We start from the raw sequence: 26,061 nt of genomic DNA on the forward strand, positions 1-26,061 counted from the left end.
AAGAGCCAGAGTCTGAAATGAGAAGGGTGTCTTACTTAACAATTTGCTATGTTAACAGAGACGTGAGATGAGGCACGCTACCTGGGAAGCTTGGGTCATGGATGGAGAGTCTGTGTCTAAATCCTACTGCCTGCTTGGGAGACGAAAAGACGCTTCCTGTTCTTAAATAAGCAAAAGCAATTCTTCTCTCAAAAAATCTGTCAAAAGAAACACATAAATTACTTAAGACTTTTCAAGCTAGCTTCTTGGTTTGTCACAAGACACATCTGTTGTGCTACGCAGGCTGTCAGCAAACACTGCTGCAAGTGCACAGGTATCATTTATTACTCTGTCTCCCTTTTACAGGCTCTATTCATTTCAGACACATTTACAGCAGTATTAGGGTTGTAGTATTACTGCTTGTGTCACTGTTATGGAAGCTGAATTAGCACTTCATGATGAAGCAAAGCAATCACCCTTTCCTATGAGATGAGGCAGCGTCAGCCCTTTATATCAAGCTGTGCCCTCCCATCCTTCATGGTTATGGATAAATCCTAATGACAATGAAGTCTGTACAATTCTCTACCACACAGACAAATATTTCCATGTTTGTAGAGCAAATCTCTGCCAACACAAAAGAACTCAGCCTATGCCTTCTACTAAAAGTAAAAAACAACCACAGCAGAACAGAGTCAATGGTTCCCTCCAAAGACATAAACAAACACTGGAGAGAGGAAGCATCAGCAAAACAAACACAGCCCCCAGCAATTGGCAATGAGGTGCTATACTTCAGGAACCGTGTTTTTTGTCTGTTTTTTCTCTGCAACAGAGTCATAAAGAATCATATACTCCACGGCTATGTTTTGTTATTTGGGGTATATGTATGTGTCTTTTAAAGACATCTGTATACAGCAGGAAATTGCTACTGGCAAGATTTCGCACGTACTTTCCAGAAAAAGTGATGCACATTTACAGCTTCAGATACCAGCAAAACATTTACAGCCAAGAAAATCACCACACACCACCTTCAGATCTTCACACCGAAGGCTCCTAACTGACTCAACATATGGAGCCGGCAATGGGCAGTGCTTACAGATGGCACCCTCAAGTGACAGTCAGAAATCCACACTCTCCAGACACGTTCAATTTTATTAAAAATCAAGAGATTGAAGCAAGAGCAAAGTATGGTGATGCCCAGCATCTTACTTGGATAGTATCATTGTCCAGGAACCAGCAAACACAGGTAACCACGATGCCATACCTGAACCATTCATCTGTACACACACTATGGTAAAATGTATTTCAGTGAGTATTTACAACACACACACACACAAAAAAATAATAATAATTTTAAAAAAGGGTAAAATTAAAAAAAAAAAAAAAGAAGGCAGAGAACAGAATAGAAAACAAATACATTTAAAGGACTTTACAGAGTCATACACAAGCTGGAAGGAAAGTGCAGCAGTTTCAAATAGAAATACACCCCATGTTTTAATAGCAATAAGAGAGTAAGAGAGCACTTCAGTCATGATGCTGCCTGTGAGTGGTTCTTAATCTTAAGGATTCCTCTCTATTCAGAGTCATTTTTAGGAAGCCATTTTTTAGGGAGATTGGACGGTGGAGTTTTGTTGGGTTTTTTTGGTTTTGCTGCTATTTTTAAATCTTAAATACTTTTTCCCTTCCATGAAAATCTCTAAAGAATGCAGAAAAGCACTATTAAAATCAGTGTTAAAAAGATAAATTCATTAGCTCGTGAGGTTACACAGTCAGTGAAATGCGATTATATTTTTCCACCGAGCAAAGAATGACATTTTCTGTTCCCACTTCTGGCATAGTAGCAGTTTTCCACAATTTTTTTTAGTAGGTTCTGAATATAAGAAGGCAGCTCGCATGGAACAGAAGCTGGGTGAGCTTCAATGACAGTCAGCTCTCTGCTTAATGCTTACAAGTGATGGAGAAAGGAGGGGCAGGCATATGTACTAAGGCAGACTCTGAGATTTCCTTCACATATCGACATTTCAACACATTTGTTTGTGCCCACAGCACACACGTACGGGTTTCTTCTGCAAAACTGACTCTTGCCTCCAAGGAACGGACCAGGGGAGCTAGGAGAGAATACTCTATTACAGAATACAAAACATAGGTGTTTACAAAAGCACCAGGCTTTAATGTCTCATTTATGCAAGGCTGTAAATGGCAGCAGTGATGGCTGTGAATATTCCTGTACACTTCAAGCATCAAATTCTCATTAACCTGGATTTTTGTCAGTTTCTAAATAAAAAACCCTCTCACTGGAATTTCTACTGAGTTACCAAATGGATCAGTACACAAAATATGCAGTATATATGTAAGAAATTATGTTAAGTTGCATCGTAAAAGAGAATACAGTTCAGGGTTGTTCTCAGAATATAGCAGTAATTTGAAGCATGTATTTCAACTCTAACATTTCAACGTATTTTAACTTCAAGAGCCTTACAGTGATGATAACTTAAGGCATAGTATGATCTAAATTGTTCTTCTATAGTAACACATTACTTAAGAGAATTAAATTACACTTATTCTGAAGATCCTTCATATCATCACAATGTTAACCCTGAAACAGTCCTCCTCCCCACTAAGATTAGGCTTACTGTGTTACAAATAGAACTCCTAAGCATCTAAAATTACCTCCAGGAAAAAAAAGTTGATACTAAAACCTGCAGCCTTCAATGCAAACAACCCTGGCAGCGTGATGACTACAGTACCTGGCAAAGGCACCTAAAATGTTGATAAATGCTATGAAATTAACATCTCTTTCAAAGCTTCATTTCCTTTGATGGAAGGAATTCTGATCACAAAAGCACTTGAGAAGAAATGAGTGAGTAGTGCTTACTTAATGTAACTATGACTTTTGCCCATTATGCATTTTGCTACAATCCTTTCTATGCTCTTATAGACTTCTAATCTTCTGCCTCTGGAAAACACACCATGAAACCAATTTGCAACTGAAGACAAAAAAGTAATTTCAAAGTAATTCTCTCACATTACATTTCAGTAAAGCTAAAGTCTTAACCCTTATTTTCTTAAAGCACTTCCAGAGGGAGTCCTAGCAGAAGATTCAGGGCACATGTAGTCCATGTAAAAACATTCTTGACACTTCAATGTAAACTGTTCACTGCAAAAGCCTGTGTGCTGCAGACAGCACACCCCAATTCTACCGACACCCAAGTCCACCCCAGCTTTACTAGCGCAAGTTACCAGTTAATAACTTCAGGCAAGTTGAATTCCTACAGCATTAAACAGCATCAGAGCACTTGGATACTTACAAAGGAACAGCTGAGATAACTTCTTTGTTCATTTCTGCATGTTGCATTCTAGTTCGTTACTGCCTCACCACAGGATTGAAGCAGAGCTCCTAAAAGGGCAGGGGGAGAGCCTGGCCCACACTGGTTCATGGCATCATCCTATCCACTGCAGCGGGGCCAAGCTATCAGACCATAACCAGCTGTGATTCTGCAGCAGGTCACTCCTACTTAAGCAATACTACCCTTCTTCCAGGTAAATAACTTGCTTACTTCTAATTGCATCCTAAAAAAACAAAACAAAAATGTACCAGTTTAAAGCAGTACAGAATTCACAGTGTCAGCTTTGAAACTGGCACTCTGTCCTACTTCAATCCTTAGCAGAAAGCAAAAGCAAACCCCTAAAATTGGCTTGAAAAAAAGTTTCAAAAAGCTGCACCTACGTAACAGATCTACAAGCAAAACCATGAAGTAGATTTTATTACAGAATAAAGAGTCTGATCCTGACAGTTACCAAGTGCTCAGTGCTTCCTACTGCAGCCAGATGTGAAGCCTCAGAAACCTTTCAAGTACAACCAAAGTGGTGTAACCATAAAAGTCCCTGAAATCAGAGGAGAGGAAAAAGGGCAGGAAGACAGCAAGCAATTCTTCAACCTTTGCAACATCACTTTGAACAGAGTAACATATGACAACATAAAAAATATTGTTGAACACAGGGTTTGATGCATTTCACACTCTTACCACAAAGCCATAGCAGACAGGAATACTCTGTATACTCTGTACAGAGACTTTGGTTCTAGTGGATGTTTCAAATTCTATATGGCCAGCAAAACATTCCTGAAGGAGCAAAGGAAGCAAGCTACTGCTAGAAATAGGGAACAACAAAGGATTTTATTTCCTCCCAAAATTTGTAATGATATTTAATTAAATTTTAGTTAAATAATGACGCCTAAAAGGACAATGTTATTTTTTGATTGGTACTCACAGTCACAACTGGTGCCTGCCCCAAGTTCCAACAGTGTTAATTTCTGTAAGACCACTTGAAAAGTAAAGAAATACCAATTCCCTGAATGGAAAGTAAATAAAGCATAGAAGAAATAAACAGTGGAGATGCCTCCCCAGCTACAGTGACACATTCTTGCTCTCCTAGCTCCTGACATCACATACTGGCCTACTTCTGCCCCATTGGAGTTTCAGGAATAGCAACAAAGAAAAACTTGTCCCATTTAGTCCTGCACTGTACTCCCTGGGGATTAAAGCACACTGGTTTTCATGGACAAAGCTGAGAGCACAAACCACCTAAAATCAAAGTGCACAGTCATATAAACAATGAAGTTACAAAGTTTACAGGGTCAAAACAAAAGCTTCTACTAGCAAACAAGTAAAGACTCATCATCGCTTGTACTGATTTCAGAGAGGGGAGCAGAGGACTCTAACATTGGCACTTCCACAGAATGGCAACAAGCTGCATTAATACCCAAAGGCTCCTCCCGATGAGAGTTAGGGCAACACTGGTTTTGTCCATCCACTTGGATATGAACATTCAAGGGGCTATCTGAATAAGCAGATTCCCACTTTTTTAAGGGTAACCTACATGGCTCTTCACTCGGTGGATGACTTGTACTTAAATTACTGCCCTCTGGGACAGTCCTCCTGGATGCTGACCCTCCATGGATCGTTTCTGCGGCACTTTCAGACAAAGGATCTCTGAAAGACTTTCCTGAATCCACTTTACTGGGCTGCTTGAGCTCACTGCCTGATGTCTCAGCACCTGCAGATTTATCAGTGTGTACAGACTCAGGCTCTGCTTGAGCAGCAGTGCAAGTGTTCTCTAAGACATTCGAAGGCAACGGCTCTGTGATTTCAGTCTCTGGCTGCAAGGTGCTACATCCAGCTTCTTGCAGGTCACTGGCATGGGTGTCTGCCTCTAAACTAGGTCCTTCAAGTGAAGGCAGAGGACTCCTAGTAGTCTCATCCGCATGGTTGATGATTCCATCACCCAGCGTTGTCTGCGAAGTGCGGGCAGGTGTCAGGAGTGGGATCTGTCCTCTCACCCGAGGTCTGTGGAAGAGTCTGTTCCAGAGACGGCCAAGGCGCCGCCGAGACGAGCTTCGTCGTGACGAGTGACGTCTCATCTGCCTCCTCATGGCTGTCCGGATGTTCTGCAGCACAGATGCCTGTCACACAGACGTAACCGATTTAGCATACATTCCAAAGACTTCTCCCATAGCTCATTCACTAAGATCTCCCTTTTAAGAAAATTCTCCTCATTAAATTTGTATTTTCTAACAAACTATTAAGATTGGCAAAGCCAGCTCTGTCTCTACCAAAACATTCTCCACTAGAATGCTTTCTTAATGAGTTTAATCTCTTCTTGTTTGCCCAACAGGATGCTCCACAATTGCTATGAGAACACCACCAAAGAACAAGCTACAGACCACCAAGTCCTCTGTCATCAGCAATAGCAGAGGATCCTCAGAACCTGGTAACAGAAGAGAAAGGCAAACGCACAGTACTGCTGCAACTGAGTAACAAGCTATGAGTGCTTTATCACACTCAGAACGGCATCACGGTGGGATAATTTTAAGTTTGTGAGAGATATTTAAGAACTCAACAGTAAAATATCAGTATGACTTAATGGCTTCCCAGTGTAATGTATCTGTAAATAAAAATTAATTCTATAATTTCCCAAAAATCCTCCTAGAGACCTACTTTCTTATCACCGCACACATTTACAGTTTCAGCTTGGATAGCTATCTTTCTTTTTTTTTTTCTCTGTTCTTTCTGTCTTGACATACAGCAAAACAGCGTGTGCTTTTCTCACTGCTGTTCTCTAGCAAACAGATTTAATGTGTTCAGAGCACCAAGTTAAATGACTATGATCCTACAGCTCAAAGTAAAACATATATTATTTCAGTGAGAGCATTTCCGTTTGTTAACACAGCTTCTCTGCTACTGACAGAACACTGTTCCAGATCAGCTCTAACTTTTAGCAGTCTGGCTGCTACTAGGTTCATCAGCACTCATGTCACCATACTTGTGATGCATTGTACACAGGGAAGTCTTCGACTGGGGGGATCAGTCCTTGTGCAATCAGCTGCCCATAGGAAGGTGGAGCTTCTCGCCGCACAAATTCTGCCTCAAGTCGTGTCATCTGAGTCTCAAATGCTCTGGGAACAGAACCACAGCAGAGAAAAACAGAAGAGAACTTGCAGTCAGTTCTGCCTTCTCTCACGTTAACGCACAGACACAGCACAGAGGGCTTCAAACTAAGAGCAAAAAGGCAAATCTTTACCTGGACTATGTGAAAAACCTTATCAAGATGCTAAAACTAACAAAAGGCACAATACTAACAGTGAACCAAATCAGCAAATCCAATCTCAATTTGAACGTTTTCCAATATGACAACTTACGCCAATAAAGGCATTAATTTATTCTGCTTATTTTTGGAAAATACAGCATGAAACACCGCAACAAGCACACACCAAGGGCAGGCCCTACAGCTGCCCTGCCACAACCAAGGCACAAGGCTTCCCAGCACAGCATGCCAGCTTTTGTTCCAGCTTCAGAGTTATCAGGAGAAAACGAAGCACACCGTGCCCTAAACACAAGTGTCAGCAGCACGACACAAAGCTGGTGCATATGACAAGAGACAGGCACCAGGAAATCCCTTCTGACTCTCTCCAAAATGGCACAACCACTGTTGAACAAACATACAAAGCACACACAAAGAAAGGAAATTTCTCAAAGTAGTTTTGGTATCTGTTAGATTCAGGCTCTGCCAGAACACAACAGATGTGTATTTCCCATAGATCATAGGAGAGATGACATTTTCCCTACTTCTGAACATCCCGACTGCTCTTCTCTAAGCCTAAATGCAGTAAGTTCTACTTAACACATTTCACAGTATTTTCTCAATTCTTTGGCTAACAATTTACTTTTTTTTCCTCCTCTGAACAAAGAAATACACAGTCAGTTATTAAAGAATCATAAAACCAAGATGTTTTTATGTACCTGTATTCTCTAGTCCTCAGAGAATATAATTTAAATGCACAACCCAGAGCTATCACCAGCAGCAGGCCGCACACGAGACTCCCAATCAGAGCAGCTGTGATGACCTTCCTGGGAACGATCACCAGGCAGTTATGCTCATCACTTCCATCCTGGCAGTCTTCCTGGCCGTCACAGCGCCAAGTCTCAAAGATACACAGATTTGTGCCACAATGGAAGTTCCCTGGTTGGCAAGTGAAGCAGTTTTTTTCATCTGAGCCATCTGGGCAGTTCTTTTGGTTATTACAGCGGTCAAGTATTGAGTAGCAAAGCCCACTATTTCCTTCACATGGATATTCATTCTTCTGGCAAGCTGGACAGTTCTCCTCATCCTTGCCATTTGGACAGTGCCACCAGCCATCACAATGTTGCTTATCTGTGAAACACTCCTCATCACTTCCACAGGGGTGTTCCCAAGGAAGACAATAGCCTTTCACCTGGTAAGTTGCATTGAACCCATGGCCGGTGCTCTTTGAGCGAGCATGATATGAGACTGTGAGCTGGCCCTTTGATGACTCCACGCTCACTGGGTGCCTATTGTTGTGAAAAGAAAATGTTTGCAGTAATTTATCGCCTCTCTCTTCAATGCCATCATACACCTTCACATAGTCATTGTAGCCTAACTGCAAATCAAGCTGCAACAGGACATGTCGATTATCTTGTGTATCCACATACCACGTGCAACGAAGGTCTGATTTGCTGTGATCAGCACGGAATAAGTCTGGGGAAGCAAAAGATCCATAAAAATTACCCAGCTTTTTGCCACAGGAAAGATCAGGACAATTCTCTTCATCTGAACCATCACTGCAGTCTTTAACTGAATTACATCTCAGCTCGTTCGTCAAGCACTTGGTGGAGCGGGCTACACTGCACTGGAATGTTCCTGAGGGACAGATGCTGGATGGAGGCTCTGTTGGAGGGACAGTGCAGTTTCTCTCATCTGAGTTATCCCCACACTCATCCATGGAATTACATTTCCAAGTACTGGGAATACACTTTCCATTTGCACAATGGAATTCATCTGACTGGCATGCAGCCTGACCAATCTTTCCTGTGAAAGAAGACAAGCAGAAAAAATTCAATGTCAAAACTTTTGTAACCATCCAATGTCACATTTTAATATCCTCCCTCTCTGAGTGTCACAAGTCAGACCAGTATACTTCCAAGAAAACCAGTAAGAAGTCAACTGGAAAAAGTATCAGCGTTATCACGCTAACACCTTAATAACCAAGACTGGCCCCAAGACTCTCATCAACAAATAATACTCATGTCTTCAAGTTTTACTAGAGTGCTTAAGCAAAGCCAACAAAAGTGTAAGGTTTTACCTCTAATATAAGAAAGGCGAAATCCCTGAGACTGTCCTGAGCTTGATGCATCTGAGTGAAAAAATATCCAAACGTGATCCCTTGCAGAGATGAAAGACGGAGGTATGGAAGATCCACACACTTTATACTCCTCTCTCTTGGAAGACGGGCCAATCATCAACCAATCTACTGTACACTTCTGAGATTCTTCCAAATCAAAGTTCTTAAAACTGTTAGTAACAAAAGAAAACACAAGCAACAAAAGATATTTATCTGGAACAGTCAAACAGTGAAAAAACAGATTGTAGCAGCTGAGTTTCTGCACAAGCAGTGCTGACATAAAGAGATCACATTCAAAGATAATGAAACATCTCCAGTATCTCGAGTACACATAAACATAGCACTCAAATTCTCCCAGTTTGGAAAAGCACCCATCTCACACAGCATGCCAAGTAGCTCCAAAAGCTGAAAGAATGCATCTCTTATTCAGAGCCCATAAGCAAAAGTACTTCCTAAAACACAGATCCAAGAAAAAGAAAAAACAGCAAAAAGCATCACAGGGAAACATAATAAATCATTTCAACAATATTTTCCAACCTTAGAAGCTACTAACAGATGGAATGAGATTGGAAACTATTGTATTGGAATAAGAGCAATAGGAAACAATACAAAGAACCCTAAGGGGACAAAGAAGCAAGACAAAAATCAATTTTTCAAGCTGGGGATAAACAGGGAGAGGACAAGATGAGAACAGCAAGAAAGGAAATGGAACATAAAGTCTATTTAACTATGACTTTTTAGTTCAAAGAAGAACGCATTCCCTTTCTGAGAATGCAAATGCAGAGCATATGAGCCTATAACCTTCCACCATCAAACATCCAGCTCTCATGCAGACCCAGAGCCAATGGTTATTCCTAGCATTTCATCCAGTGCAAAGAGGTGTTCCAACTGTTTGCTGAATAAGGCCATATAATACTCCCTAACTTGGAGCTCAGGAACCACGTTGGGTGTTCGCTCACACTCTAATAAACAGATTGTATTTGCATTCAGTAATCTGCAGTAACAGCAGCTTTGTACTCCTCGCTGTGAAAGGGCACAACATTCAGGACACTTAGAACTGTATTGTATTCTTCTTTCACATACCTAAGCTACACACTATTAACTTGGTAACAGTCTGCATACTCCACACAAACACCTGAACAGAAAAGTCAGAGAGACCAAAAAGCTGCTATAAAATAGGAACTTCCTTCCACAAAGGACTTCCCAGAAACACACAGGAAGAACTATCTGAAAAAGATAAATGGAAGATAATTTTCTGACACCAAGGTGCATTTACAAAAGGCTGTAAAAGCCTGCCAGACCTCGCCCTTTGAAGGTGAACTCTGTAAACCAGACAATTCATTTTAGAGGCAGTTCAAGCCTACACACAGCCCAGAGCTCTGCCAAATGTACTGACTTGAAACATTGTTTTTTGCAGTTTCCACAAAGAGGATGATGAATAAGAGATCCCTGAAAATGTTAAACTAAAATGGAAATTAAAGTATCTCCAGCAGCTTGTTGGACACAAGTCCCTCCTCTTTTCTAACTCTTTTTCTCCTATTACACTCCACATGTCATCCCAGCTAGGAAGAAATCTTCCACAGTACCCAGTTCTTTGCTATGTAAGCAATCTCATCAAGCTTTAGAAAACAGCATATTTTGCAAGGGAAACTTATGGTTTTTATTCTGACTTCAGATTCACTTAAGTATTCAACCATGAGAAGAATTTCTGCCCCAGACATTCTGCAAAAACTTCTTAATAACCAAGTGTACAAAGAGGCACTACAGCATCAAAAGGAGTTACATGAAGCAGCTATGAAACTGCCAGCGCCCACGTAAAGTCTGTTGTGAAAGATCTGAGATAGCACTACTGAGCTACCACGTTGGTTTCACTTTCCTTTTCTCAGCTATGACACACCAAGAAGAGTTTCTATCACCTACTTGGAATATTATTTGTAGTGTTTTCCTGTCACAAAGTATTTTTGATTGTAATCACTGGAAATAGCTATTTGCCCAACAACATTTGTAATAGAAGGGAACAGTCACTAAATCAAATAATGGAAGCTCAGAATTTGGGAGTGGAGGAGAGGGAAACAACCAGAAAAAAAACATGCTTAAGTGAAACAAATGAGAACATTCACTACATCTTTAAACTCACTTCTGTGGAGACTTTAGATGTACCAGGAACAATCTTACAGAGCTGAGCAATTTGTTCTTCCCTGCCAGCTCCCAGTACTGCAGCCAAGTCTCAAAGGTCACTCATTTTCCCCACTGCACTCACGCTTGGTTTACAAACTTCTGCAAATGAGCCATCTACCCTGTATTTGTAGATAATTACCAATAGCTACCTCTATTTGCATATGTGCACAGCTAATAAAGAGCAAGGAAGAGATGAGAATGAAGAAGCAACTTTAATCCCACCTTTTAAAGCAGAACCCTACAGAAGATAACTGATTTTCCTGAGTACTGGCTGTGGATCTGAGATTCAGAACAGAATCCCACACTTCTCCACCCAGAAATGCAAGCATTAGGCTCAAAGCCATCCAAGTACACCAGTGGTGAAGCAGGATATACATGATATACATGACAGAGGGTAGCAGATTGAACAGTCTCCTTGAGAACACCAACACTCAATGCCTCACTGCCATGCATGAGCTACTGAAGCAACTGCCTCAGTGTTCAGAAAAGGGAGATACAGAACATTGTCAAGAACAAACTCCCTGTTTTCTCAGAAGCAAGAAGTACCTCAATTGCATGTTGGTGCCTGAAAGTTTGAAACATCGCTGAATAAACACAATTCCTCTGAAATATAACTGCTCTAGTTTTGGTGTAAAGTTTTAAATACAGTAGATAATATAGCAATTATAAAATTCTTTCAGAGGGCAAAAGGAAAGTCAAAACAATTACAGTCTATTTCATGCAGAGTATAATTGAAACAAATTTTGCTTTGATTAAGGCATTGTTACTGTAGAACAGCCCTCCACAAGCACCCTTTTACATTACATTGTTATCACTAGAAGCAAATTTTGTCCTAAATCAATGGTGATTTCACTTAAGACCAAAAATATCATGTGTTTGAATGGACTGTCAGTCAATCTCACAAGAAAAAACTCACAGCAAAATATGAAACAATACACATGCATATATAAATACAGAAAATTGGCTTTCACTTTACAATCCATCTGCAATGAGGTTTTGTGCAAAAAGATTCTGCCATATTGATCTGACATTAAATAGTCGACTGATTTATTTTACCTAGGAGTTCTGAATAGGGCATTCAACCTCTGCTACTTCACTTCTTTCATCATCTGTAATTAGATCTAGTGTTGCTGTTGTAGTCCTCTGAAGAATAATTCAATCCTGCTACCCACAAAATAGAGCATGGGGACATTTACTCATTCACTTGAACTTCCTCAAGCCGGAATACAAATTTCTGTGCCAAAAGGATCAGCCCAGCAGTGAAGTGACTGATGGTATAGAGTGTAAGTAAGAGAGAACATCCCTTCTGCTGCTAATTCCTTTTAAAATAATAATAATAGCATAAAAAAGTACAATAATAATCCATTTCACATTGTGAGCATTCAAATCCCGAGTATCAGAACAACTCCGTGGGAATGGACAAATGTAGCACAGCCTGCTTTTATGGAATACTGCAGTAACAGGTAAAATCATTTTTCTTTAAAGGTATGTTATTGGAAACAGGTTACCTCCCACACTGAGCAGGACTCTGGGAATATGCAGGGAATTACAGGACAGGTTGTGATCGGATCTAGCCTGTAACATTACTCAAATGAAGCAACAGCCACCTACAACAATATTCACCCATCAACTGTTACATTACCTGTAAATTTCTGGATAGAACTTCACTAAACCAGCTTACCAAATACTCATTTACACTCTAATTAAGAGAAAAACCAAAACTGACTACCTGCAGAATTAATCCTTAGAAGAGATTTTTGGCATCTGCACCAGAAAGAGCAGTAGCCACTAGAGGAAAAAAAAAAAGCACTTGTATAATTGGGGGGGAATTCCTTACAACCCTCTATGTAATTTAAACATAAGCAGATACAGATCAAAGCTTGGAAAAGCATTCTTAACTGTAAAAAGATAAACATGGGATGATGATGAGTGTGAACAAGAACAGTTAAAATGCTTGAGACCCAGCAGATGTAAAACCTGAATGGAAGTAAGAATTTCAAAAATGTCCAACGTGGCCCCTCTAAAGTCATTACATTTGGAGAATAAATATTATGGGTAAATTAGCAGAGCACAGTCCCAAAATAAATCAGAGCGGCCAATTAAGCAAGAAAAGTTACTTCTATTTGCCAGCCTCTCACAGCAAGTGCAGACTGTGAACAACTGATGACTTAATTGGCTCATTAAAAACTTCTGTTTACCCACTGGAGCACAAGGACCTGGAAGTCAGGAGAGCTCTATTCTGCTCCCCGCTTCCAAGCACCAACCCTGCAACCTTAGGCAGGAGATATGGCTTGTTTTTCAAAAGCACAACAAAATTAAATACATGGCTATTACGAGTTTTTCCAATTAATATCAAATTCTGAATCACTGAGTTCAGTAATCACAGTATCAAATGGGCCCTTCAATTTGTCACATAAATACCAGCAAGCCTTGACACAAACACACCTCAGCTTTACTCAGAATCTCCACCTCAGTTGGCACCTCAATGTTTGTTCCCCCAAACCAATGACACACATCACTGAAGTGAAAGCCAGCGAAGCCTCCTTAATTAATACAGAACTTGAGAGGGTCACTATGTAAATAATTTCTCAACACTTGTATCTTGAATTCTGAACATGAAGAACATTTTACTCTTGGCCTCATTAACTCCTATAATAAAATGCAATTATTTATAGGGTCCCCACATCAGAGCTAATTACAACAACCAGATAACAGCAACTGATAAAAGAATCTTTATCTTTTTCTCAGATTGGTGGAAACACACAAATACAGCCTGTTAAGGATGATGCAAAAAAGCAGTTAAAGTGTTTCTAACTTTCTAACTGTGATTTCTAACAAGTAAACTAGAGAGCAAAACTGTAAGCGTGGAAATGTGAGGATATGAAGATAATCAACACCAACATGAAAGGTAGATACCAAAACTAAGCTTCTAAACGACACTTCCACAGGAAACAGCACATCACATCCATATGTAGATCCATGCATTGTTCTATTAAAAGCTGCTGAATAATGGGTTTATTAAAAAAAATGACCACCGACTGCATGTTTTAGAAATCAAAACCATTTCAGTTGCAATTCTATCCCTCAGTGACTCCTGCTGTATCCCAAATATGCTACTTATGTAACACTGCTGTCCTACCATCAATGAGAATCCAAGATCAAGGCAAACGCTTTCAGAATGACATAACACAAAGGAGGTGGTGTATTTTTTGTTTTGTTTTCTAAACCTGTTAAAAATTAGAACTTATCCTAAGAATTACTTTTTATTTTCCCAGGAATATTTCCTATGCCCTGTTGGCACACAGCTAGGACAAGGAGCACACTCCACCGTTAATAGGAAAAAACGTTTTAATTTGAACTCCGTTTTCCATTTTCCTAGGCTGGCACGACAGGCAAAGTTAGCTGCTGCTTTTATATCTTTGGCATTAAGAGGGCTACAATCTTCTAAAGAAATCCTCAGATGCTGTAACATTTTGCATTTCCTACACTGTAGTGAATCATTCCAAGGACATTTATAGTCAGAAACGTAGCGCTACAACTCGACGCTACCCACAAGGCAAACTGCTCCCTAGGATGTAAACACACAGCTCCCATTGTTTGCATGTGCAGATGAGAGCAGGATATGGCTTTGTATCCAGTGACAGAAAACAAACCCATTAGAAAGAAATCTTTCAAAACTATTGCTAATGGACACATTCAAGCTGTGTACACACTATTACCGGTTTCCTCATCCCAGTTTCCTTCAATTCTTTACCCTCTATTACATTCATACCTGCTAAAGAGAACCCTAATTCTAACTAGGAGCTCTGAGACATTTTCAGAGCACAAACTGCAGCACTATTCTCCAGAGCCAAGTGCTGTGTCTCATTTATATGCTTTCTCAGAGCTTCCAACAATCTCTGCTTTGAAACAAATTCTGCAAGTCCAAAACAATTTAATGGGGTTGAAAAGCATGTTTCTATTTATGGTGCTCAAATGTTGGCAGGTTATCTACTTCCTTACTTTTGACAAGTAGATCCCATTTTGAACTAGGGATGGTGGAGCCCTCCTATTATTCCATCTGTGGCAGATTTGTTTTTAATTGCTGAGCATCTGCAGCTGAAGAGGTTTGCACTCCTTTAAAGCAGCTGAGCAAAGAATGAGCAGATGGTGTCAAATACAACAGTACTAAAAAACCAAACAAAAAAACCCTTCCCAGGTTTGCTTTTTTTCTCTTTTTAAATAAGCAGTTCTTGGTTTGAGAAGGATCCTACAATTATTCAAGAGAAATTAATCAAATTTACACTAAGCTGATATTATAGGCTAAAAATCTTTAATAAACCGTGTGTAATATATTCTAGTCTTTACTACCTGAAATTGTGTGACAAACGCTAATTATTATTTAATTCTGTTAGAAATAAAAGTTATAGAAAAAAGCATTTGTCTTTTTGTTAGCAAGCATCAATAAGAAACGATGATCTCCATCTGTTAATTAAGCATAGCGTCATTTCAGGACATTACAGAAAAAGCCACTTTTGCTCCAAGAAACCTAATTATCCTACTGAGGCTGCTCCAGGTTCTATAGTATTCATCTATTCCTTCTTATAGGCAATAATGAGAAAGGAAACCATTTAATTTGAGTAAATATATCACTGCTTCCCACCTCATCATCTATCAGAGGTAGATGAAATCTCACAGGTATTATGGAGACAAAAATATTAACAGACTGCAAATGACTTGCATATAGCATCAACATGGATGCCAGAAGTAACCTACAGAAACAGGACAGCAGAACGTTTCTAAAATGCAGGTGCCCAACTTGCAACCCATGCTCCAGTATGACCGAGTTTACTGTCCATCCCTTCAATCACTTGGTAGCTCTGGCAAATAGTTCGATATTGGTATATCAGATCAAAATATACAGCTTCATTTCAGCAAAGCAACCAATCATCCCCACAGGACATCACAAACTATACCTAATTGTTATCATGTCTCCACGGTCTCCTTGAATGTACCAGCTGCAGTTTACTGCTGGAGGATAGTTTCGTGGCCAGGAAGGACTATAGATGACACCCCGTCTCTCTGTGTGCTGCTCAAGTTCTCCACTGCAAGCAACTGTTAATAAGAGGGAAAAAATATTATTGTTAATGCTTCACCTAATCAACAACTCACATTAGCTAAAAGAGCTTTCATCAATTTCTGGGGATTGCAGACAAATGAGAGTCAACAGTTTCATCCTCTTATTGCTTTCTTCCCTGCTCAGTTTTTAATTAAGGCACCCACTTGAACTGTAGGTAAGCATAACCTGCATTTCAATGCAGGATCAATCAATAACCTTGTATGAATTTACCAAAGGCTACAATCAATATCCCTGCACAGATCTGCAAGAGAGGATGTAATGCAGAAATCCTTACCAGCTGCCCAAAGCCTGGCTGTGACACCAACTGGAGAAGATCCATATTCAGTGTAAAGTACCTGGAAGCTCATTTCGCTATAACCTATTCCTGGATACGTTCATTCTCCTAACCATATGACAGACCTGAATGGTGTCACGGTTAAACCAACAAAAGAAGACAAACATTTAACTGGACTTTGATTTCAAACGTTTTCACTGAAAATTCCCGAGTACTTTAAATTCCTCCTGAGCTCTCACAGATATCAATCTTCCAGAAAGGGAAGTGTTTTCAAAGCCTTCTCAGATCCTCCAATGGAAATCTGCAGGCCAATCAAAGCTGCATCAAATACTTACAATTTGTAATTAAGCAATTCAAAACTGGACGTGAACTGCTCCAAGGACAAGTGGGAAAGCTGTGCTGCTGGGAAGATGTACTCTCAGCAGACTATGAGAGAGGAAATCTCTGTAATGCAAAAGCTATTCTGAACACTCTCCAAATATATATTTAAAACTATTTCTAAATCAGATCACTATCTGGAGCAGGACTTCTGGATTACAGCTGAACATTCCCATTTTTGACATGTTTTACTCCCAGCTTGGGGAATGAAGGAAAAAAAAAAAGAAAGGGGGGGAAAAAAAAAGGTTTTCTACTCTTTAAAAGAAGTATATACATACACATACTCCAATACCCATCACAGACCTGCAGCATTGCTTACATCCAGGCACAGATGCATCATTTTGGGTTGAGAGCCAGGACAGCCTCAGCTGCACAGGGACAAGAGAGGTGCCAGCAGAGCCACACGGATGCAGGCACTGCAGGGCCGTCCTCAGAGCCCATTCTGCAGCAGCCCCTGATAAGCTGGGGCTGGTGCTCACCCACCTGCCCACAGCAAGCACTTCTCAAGCGAGAGCCACAGGAATACAAAGCACAGCGTGAGCAACTTACCTGAGGCAAAACAGAAAGAGCCATTATTTTTACCCTCCAAGCAGGGCGTTCCACTGAATCACGTGTCTGCAATTCCTACTAGTTGCAAAGAGCACAAAAACCTCCCAAACGCACAAACACAAGTAAACATGTATTTTCCAAGCAAATATTTTGCAGTGAAGGGGTTATAAAAATACAAGAAAACCCTTCTTAGCACATTTCTAAAGCAGAGACTCCACACCGAACGCTGACAAAATACAGAGATGCAGTTACAGAAACAAGAAAGCAAATGTAAGACCCCACAGGGCTTGTCAGCTCAGGCTCTCAACACATTTCATTACGCACACCAAAGCAGCCTCCTCAGGCCTTGAGATGTGCTCCTCCACACATCTATCACTGCACAAAAATACCACAGCAGCAAGGGAGGACCCAGAGTGAGCAGCTGTGCAAGAGGAGCTGGGAAGCGCATCTCCTGCTGCCAAGTTACTGAAACTACTCAATGGGAAGGAAACAATGTGCACACAGAACAAGCACAGCTCACAACACTATCCAGAGGCTTCCTGCAGAGCCTCACAAACATTTCTGTTCCCCTTGCACCTACTCTCTCACTGGATTAATATCCTGCATTGACAATAAATGCACCAGCACAGAGAGCATGACCAGCTCTTACACAAAACCGATCAGAGCTCATGTCTGAGAAGGTCCCAGTGACACACTGCTGACTACCTACCAGCACCTTCACTCATTCAGTGCTGCAGTTCAGCAGAGAATTCCCCCAATACTCTCCTTTGAGCCCTAGGAAGTAATTACAAAGATCTGACCAAAAGCTACGTGACACATCCCTGATTTCCGAAGTAATGTCACTAGCAGGTTTTCTTTTGCAGCAGCAGTTTCCTAAGTCGTAGCAGTGAACCTGATGCAATGTGACAAGTTTCTCAGTGAGAAACACCTTTCCTTGTTAACACTGCACATCTGCTATGAACATGGGACAAGGAATAAGAACAGATGAAAGAAAAAGATTTTCTATTCTTACGGAATGATGGTAGCTGTGAAAATCTAAGGATACGAGCAAGGTAAGGGCTGTGCTGACACTAAATGCTACTTAGGTCAGCCCCTTTGGCTGTGGCCATTGTTGAGTGAGCCCTACACTCCTGCCACAAAACAAGCATTTCAGACTCACCTTATTCAGAATTAAAAGAACTATTTCACTCTTACAAAGACTGCTCACCTTATATACATCGCCAAAACACACGTACACTATTTTAAGGGTATGCACATAGCCCCCTGGGGAAAACTAGAAGAGGACACACACACTGAACTCCTACCTTGCCTACCCAAACCTCACTTCAATTGCCAGGTGCTTTAGACACCCTTAGTTTCTTGTCAGTACTCATTACTATGGCACTTAAAATTGACCAACAGATCTCCTTCCTAATGGTTATCCCTAACACCTTCCTTGTGCACTGACTGCTGTGTAGCAGACAAGGTGAAGTATTCAAGCATTGCTTCTGAGCAGCTGTTCTTTCACCTGCATAAATGACAACTCCATTTTGACACAGAAACCCACACTAAACAGAAAAACCACGAGGGCACACTGTCATATTGCTGGGGTTTCTGTGCCAACAAAGGAGCCTCAATTCCCTTCCTAGTTCCTGTGTGAATTTTGCGGAACCACAAATCTACATGCAGTCTGTGTTACTAAGCTGGGCTTCAGCACAACACCAAGTATCAACCTTAAGGAAATACAAGCCTTCTCAAATTGCCAAAACATCCTAGAGGAAAAGGGAAGTCTCTAAATAGCAAGGCATGCTCCTGGATGATGAAGGTCTTATAAGCAACGATGCACAAGGAGAGCGGTGACAACTTTTCTGCAACAACTGTTTGTGCCTTTACACACAAACACAGCAGCAAAGTGAAAACTCAATTTACAAACCCCCCAAAATGGCTTACATTTTCCACATTCTGGATGCTTTTTCATTCAAACGCAATCCTGGACAAGGAAACCAACCCAACAAATCTTACTGCAGTGATTTTTTATTTTTTAAATACATTCTCAAGATAAACAATAATTAATCTTTTATAGATTAAAAACAATGAACGTTTCAGTGTCAGAAGGGGTTTGAGTTTAGAGTTTTCATCAAGAAGGCTGAGGAAGCTGGGCTGCTCAGCCTGGAGAAGGCTGAAGGAGACTTCACTGCACCCTTCCAGTATTTAAAAGGGGGTTATAAACAGGAGGGGAATCAACTTCTTACTTGGATAGACAGTGGTAAGACAAAGGGGAATGGATAGATGTGGGTTAGTGGGTATGAGGGGTTGGGCTGCTGGTTGGACTACATGACTGTGGTCTTTTCCAGCACTAATGGCTCAATTCTATGAAATTTTCAGATGATCCCAGCAGATCAACCCTGCATCTTTGCACCCTTCTGTGATGCCCTGGGACCTGCCCCAGCCACAGAGGGTACATCTAAACCATCTGCTCCAGACTAAGAGAAGCCACAAGGTGCTTTCTCTCAAAACTTAATGTCTAGCAAAATATGCCTCCTTAACAGCTATCTCAAGGCAGGCAGAACACTCTCTCCCCCAGTTCTCTACCTGCTCCCTCAAGGTGTGCTCACACACACTGCTTAGCACAGATCCCTTATGCCTGCAGTCTGAAGGCTCCCACTCATTTTATCCATCCCACAGCCAGCTGCTGCTCCCCCAGCACCAGCACACACAGCTCGCTGACCTGGCAGAACCTGAGCATTCTGAGGGACCAAGAAGCAAAACCTGCTCACCTCAGGCAGGGGAAAAGCACACGGGGAGGACTTCTCCCTTTCAGAGACAGCTTTGATGGCTTGAAGTGCTATACAAACACAGCTGAGGTGGTGGCTGAACCTGTGTTCTCCAGAAATCTTTATTTCTGCCATTGAGAGCTTTCTGAAGAGAAACCCCACTACACCATTTTGTCTCTGATAGATGCTTTATCAGGACACATTTGGGACAGCAAATGCCCCTCTCCATTTTTATTAGGGCTTCTATGAAACGCCTCCTGCAAGAGGGATCCCAGCAGAGTTATCTGCCATGCAACAGCACTACCCTCACCTGTTATCTTCCAGCACACAGGGAAAGAAGTAAGAAACGAACTGCATTATGGCAAAGACCTTTTATGATCATTTTTCACACTGCTCCAGTTACAGTGTCAGCAATCAGAGTAACTCAAAGCTGTATCAGAACAAGAAATCATGAAGGCTACAGTACTGTAAGGTTTTCCGCATACTCAAAGGAATAAAAGAGAAATGTTACAACCCTGTTTCTAGCAAAAGGACAGCTTTAGAAAGGAGAAGAGCCAGCAGGAAGAAGTGTTACATACTTCAGGCTGAGGCAGTAATACCAATCTGCCTCTGTATAATTACTCAGCTACACTCTGTAAACTTAAATACCATACAGCCAGGGGATGCCAAACTCCATGAGAAGCTAAGAACAATCCCAGCAGAACAGATCAAGACAAAGATCACACTCTGGACTTTTTCTGATAGAGGAATGGAAATATAGTATTGCAAACAACACACACCCCATGTGACACATCCAAGCTGACCTAAAATAAGCTTAAGGAAGTCATCTAATCATACAATTAGTATCCTTTCCCAATTTAAATCTTCTCTCAAAACTCCACATTGATCTGAACACTCAGACTCCAACATTAATCAAACCACTGCCTTAGAATTGGTTTTGTGTTTTCTCATTTCCTTTTCCCTTGCTTCCCATATTTGGTTATTATGTTTTAATCTAAGTTGTAACATCTTTAGGCTTACAGTATGCCTACTAACATGACTGTGGATTGAAAGGCACAAGAGGACCCTTATCACTAGGAGAACTCTGGTTATACTGCTCCAGTAACATCAGTAAGCCACAGTACAACTACAGAGAAGGAAATTACACTAAGTGTCAGGACTCTGATTTCATTTTCACTCTGAGACTCACAAGATGTTCTTAACATTCTGGTTTTAGCTCCTCTGGGAATGGGCCTCAGCCCCCGGCTTGATGTTCCCAGGCACATCTCCTGAACACAGATTTTCCCCCAAACATACCGGCACATACTGTGACTTTAGCTTCAAGCTTAAGATTTTTTTCCAGCACAGTAACACTGATAGAGTCCAACAACCATTCCAGCAAGATTAAAAAGTTCTAAGCTTCCTAAAATGACGCTGCTACCCTTTCTCAAACAAAGGTCATTCTGCTTCGCAGTACAAGTTTTCAAACAGCAAAAGAACAGTAACAACTTCAAAACAACAATAAATATAAATAAGAAAAGTATATCTTACCTAATGAGGTAACAGCACTTTCTATCTTCCCACTCAGAAAGAGATTCACTGCAAAGATAAAAAGAAAAGATGTTACCACAGGTTGCAGTGGCACAAGGAGGCAGTTCACAGTCTGCCATTTCTAAGTGTTTGCTGCCATGTTTATATAAAGGTATTACAGCCTTCCAACAAGAATTCTACTTCTCTACACTGAGAATTCACATGAATCAACTCTCATCTTTCAATGAACAATACTAGTTCAGTATCAGTCAAATACACTACCAAGAGAAACAACGAGTCCATCTACTCAGTTGTCTTTTGTGGGTTTTTTTTTTTCCACTGGGGAAGACAGAAAAACAATCACACCAAAACATCCGTAATCACAGCTAGTCACTTCAACAGCTCAAATGTTGTAAAAGAATTAATCAGATTATCTTTAGATGCATGCTCTCTGAATAAAGCAGTTTGTTCCTCCCAGGTAAATGTCACCTTGAAAATAAGTTGCAAAAGCAAACATAGTTAACTTGGCTAATCAACAGCAATGAAGTTTTCAAAAAGGCCTATTAATGAAATCAAAGCAAAATGAGACGGTGCTTGCAGCTCACATCTGACTTCCAGGCCAGTCTTCAGATGCTCTCCACTTTCTCAGAAGTCTCCTCTCAGAGAACACACCATTAGAACGATCTGATAAGAGAGGCTATCACCAACATTCTTTCCCTGCTGCTGTTACTGCAGAGCTCAGTGCCAGCACACACTTCTACTGGAGTTTCCTCACAGATACTTCAAGGCCCTTTTCTAGTGATTACACCGCATTTCACTAACTACAGTGTTCTGTAACCCACAGAGACAGCTTACTAATAACGTGACAAACACTAAAGCAAATCAGAAAGGTTTAAAAGGTTACCAACACTTAATTCACAACACCCCAACCAGGCACCTCATTGGCTTTATTTTGCATGTGTTAAATCCAAAATCTTTCTATAGCCAATCTGCAGCAAGTGTTCAAAAAAAAAAAAAAAACAACATTAAAAATGAACAATGGAAGAGGAACTGCTGTGTTCCCAGCAGTGACTGAAAGCCACTGACAATTAGCACTATTTCTGTATCAGGGAGGCAGGCTGAATATGGGCCCCATTGTCTTAGCACTGTCCAAACATCACAGGACAACAGCCCTGGCTCCAGCCACCTTCACCAAGGGAAGGAAGCTGTGGGACAGTGCAAGGGAAGGAGGGCAGCTGAGTAACAGCTGTGGCTTGAGAAGAAACAGGCTCAAGCTACACATGTGCACTCAAAAGCATTAATACTATGTTCAGAGGGTGTTAATAGTGCTGGTTTTATTACATAATTAATGCACAGCAGCATTTATTACACGACCAGGCCATGGTGCTTTGTAACCGCTCAGTCAGGAAGCGCACCACACTGTGCCGGGGCAGCTCCACACCTGAGCTGCACAATAGGTGCTGGCCCACAGCAACGCGGTGACAAAAAGTTTCCCCATGTGGCATGAAGCACCACTGCTCCTGTAACCATAGCAATTCAGTCACACAGACTGAGAAGACATCAGGCAGCAATTAAGTCACAAATGTGAAGGATGTTATGAACGTTAAAATATTTTGCTCCTAAGTATGTGAATGTAGTTAGACCAACCAGGTTACCAACCAGGCTCTGCCACTGCCTTTCTGCATATGTCCTGCCTGAGTTTTCCCAACGGGACAGAACACGAGCTCCAAGCAGAGGTTCCCGAGAGGGGCCCTACAGAAGGAACTTGCAGCAGGATAGGGCTTGGGGGAAGAAGCAGCAAACTCAGAGCTCCTTGCTGGGGGCAGCTCAGCCAGCAGCCCCAACTGCAGCAGCTCTACCTACACAAACACCTACCGGCTGGCACTGCGGGTGTCTCTCATTTCCAAGTTCCCCAGCACAAGCAGCCCGCAGTCAAGAACAGTTCTTCTTGCTTTCCTCAACACAGTCCCTCACTGCCCCCCACTCCCACACAGGCCCTCAGATCAGAGCACTGCAGCCAGCCCCGATGCACTCCCAGGAGAGTCACCAGCTCTGCTATTCTGGTTACTCCTCCACTTGAGAACTTTCTGCATTCTCCAGAATTTCTAAGGAATGAAGAACGAAAGAGCCTCGTGGAAGAACAGCTGCCACACAGCAGCTCCGTGCCGCAGCTCACAGCTGAAGTCACACGGCCACAGTCCACAGCAGCGTGTCTACAGAGACACCAAAGCCCACAGACAGCCCTGGGAGAGCAAAAAGCAAAGAAGGGCTGGAGAAGCGAGAAACAGGAACTGAAAGCAACGACAGACGGAAAGCACTGGCAGGCAGGAAGTAACACACAATAACAGCTAAAGCACTGTGCTCTTGTGGGGTCTCTGCAGCACGGTACCTGATAAGCTTCCCCCCCCCCCCCCCCCTTGCTTGTCAGCCCACACAAGGGACAGGCACAAAGCACTGCAGAGATCTACCAAACTTCCAACCTCACAGCACCTCCAGAGAAGAACAAGAAGTGTTCCGGCTTGGACTCTGGAACTCACATGATCTTCAGTGATGGTGTTAGTCACTTTTAGAACAACTGCGCTATGTTTAGTAAATAACAGAAGTTTTAACCAAGGTCTGAGCAGGCCCCAAGAAAAATAAATGGCTGAAACTTATATTTTAGACTCAGGAGCCCAGCAGGCAGTGCCCTCATGATTTCACTGTTCACTCATGCTGCACACACTTCTGGCACCCCTTTACGTCTCTGCAGTACAGCAGCAGCAGGAGGCAGAGATGTTTCAGCTGTTCTGAAGCTCACAGAGGTTTCTGCACTGTATTTCTTAGTTAACACAGAGATGTCTTTAGTCACCACAGCAGTCTTTAACTTTCCACACTTTCCTGGGCAAGCGCTGACGTTAAAAACAACTTCTACAGAAAGAGAATGAGCTGTGTGGCCATAGATACCCACTTCTGACTGTTTATGTAACCGATGCTGCCTATCACTTGGCGTTACTGAACACAAACCCGCTTTATCAGCAAGGAGCAGAGGGTTTCACGCAGCCCCGCGGGCTGTACGTTTATCAGACAGCACTCAGAGCTCTCGGAAGAGTTGGGATCAGCCCAGCGTAGGCCCCTGGGGCAGGCACGGGCCGGGCCGGTAACTCCAACCGCCGGGCCGCCCATCTGGACCCTGCACAGGGGGCACAGGGCAACAAGAGCCAGCGCAAAGCGCCTTCCTTTAGAACAAGGGCTTCCCGCGGGCGGCCGGGAACGCGTCTCCGTGCTGCCACAGCCCGGCACCTGCCGCAGGAGAGCGGAGCATCGGGGGACGCGTTCCCTCCCGGCCGCTCACAGCTGCGGTTCCACTCCGCGGGGACATCGCCGCCGTCCAAACTTTTTTTTTAAAGCCCTGCACAGTCACCGCATCCAACCCGACCCAGGAGGAAGGCGCGTGACCCGGACGGAACACGGCTCGGCCCGCACAGCCCTGCCGACCCCGGTCTCCCCCAGGCGCCCGCAACGCAGCCCCCGCCTCGCCGTGCCGCGGAGGCCTCCGCAGGTGCCCGCAGCCCGGCCCCGTACCCGGACGTGCCCCGCGGGGAGCGGCCGCCGGCACTCACTCACCCAGACAGATGGCGGTGAGCGGCACCAGCGCGCCCTGCCGGAGCTCCACGGCCGCCGCCTTCTCCATGGCGGGTCGCCGCCACCTGCACTTCGGCAAAGGGGGGAAGCGCTCGCTTCTACGCCCGCCCGCCGGCCACCGCAGCCCGGGCAGCCGGCAGCGGGGCGGCCGCCTCCCGCCGCAGCCGCATGGCTGGGTCGGCGCTCCGCTCTCCGGGGCAGGTGGAGGAAGACGGAGCGCAGCGCCGCCGCTCCGCCGCCCCACGTGACAGCCCCGCCGCGCGGCTGCGGCGCCCGGGCCGGAGGACGGAGGGAGCGCCGCCCCGCTCCGCTCCGCGCCGCGCACACCTGGGGGCCGCCGGCAGGCGGAGCGCGGCCCGCGGCGGAAGGGAAGGCGAGGGCCGGGCCCTCCCGCGCGGCGCCGGGCGGGCGGCTTCCTGTCAGGCGCGGGGCGATCCGCTCCCGCCTCGGCCCGCTCCGCCGCGCGGCCATCGCGAATCCCGGGCCCCGCGGCGCCCCTCCGCCGGGCCCGTGGCGGGAGGCCGCGCCCAGCGCCGCCGCGGCCCTCCGACCCCCCCTGCCGGGGGAAGTCGCCCCGCGGTGCCCGGCGGAGCAACCTCTGAGGATGGGGGTCCGGGGGCTGCGGCTGGAGCGCGAGAGAGCGGTGCCGGGTTTGCCCGCGTCGCGCTTCGCCGAAGGGAACGCGGTGCGGCTTTTAAACGGGACGGGGGGCTCCCGGAACGCTGCGTGCCGCTGTTCGCAGCTCCCCGCGGACGGACGGCGGCATCCCCCGGCCGATGGGCTCAGCCGGTCACGGTTTGGGGCTGCTCACGGTACAGCTAAGCGCTGTGCAGTGCCACGGGACAGAGCCACGGCGGAGGTGTACACCGAGCGGCGACAGAACAAGGTCAGCCGGGAACTTCATGAGATAAACATGAAAATAACGAAAGATGGAATAACTTCGTTCGGGCGAAGACTTCCTGCATTGTACCAACTCCATCTGGGGCATTTCTTGCCCTTCCCTTGT

The 26,061-nt window shown here is 43.5% G+C and overlaps 1 protein-coding gene across 3 annotated transcripts; it reads right to left on the bottom strand.

Moving 5' to 3' along the window:
- Positions 1 to 2,123: 2,123 nt before the first annotated feature.
- LRP3 (LDL receptor related protein 3) lies at positions 2,124 to 25,469 on the bottom strand. Of its 3 annotated transcripts, XM_072346674.1 has the most exons (7): positions 25,038 to 25,469; positions 21,456 to 21,503; positions 15,808 to 15,946; positions 8,636 to 8,844; positions 7,275 to 8,361; positions 6,298 to 6,430; positions 2,124 to 5,437 (listed from the first exon to the last, which is right to left on the bottom strand). In XM_072346674.1, the coding sequence occupies exons 1-7, from the start codon at positions 25,102 to 25,104 to the stop codon at positions 4,631 to 4,633; spliced, it is 2,490 nt and encodes an 829-aa protein (XP_072202775.1). In that variant the 5' UTR covers positions 25,105 to 25,469; the 3' UTR covers positions 2,124 to 4,630. The 3 variants fall into 3 exon arrangements, with proteins under 3 accessions (XP_072202775.1, XP_072202776.1, XP_072202777.1); XM_072346675.1 differs by lacking the exons at positions 15,808 to 15,946; positions 21,456 to 21,503; positions 25,038 to 25,469 and adding an exon at positions 14,855 to 14,949; XM_072346676.1 differs by lacking the exons at positions 15,808 to 15,946; positions 21,456 to 21,503; positions 25,038 to 25,469 and adding an exon at positions 14,625 to 14,721.
- Between the last annotated feature and the right edge of the window lie 592 nt (positions 25,470 to 26,061).

The sequence above is a fragment of the Excalfactoria chinensis genome, chromosome 11 (assembly GCF_039878825.1).
Source record: "Excalfactoria chinensis isolate bCotChi1 chromosome 11, bCotChi1.hap2, whole genome shotgun sequence".
Classification (NCBI taxonomy): domain Eukaryota; kingdom Metazoa; phylum Chordata; class Aves; order Galliformes; family Phasianidae; genus Excalfactoria; species Excalfactoria chinensis.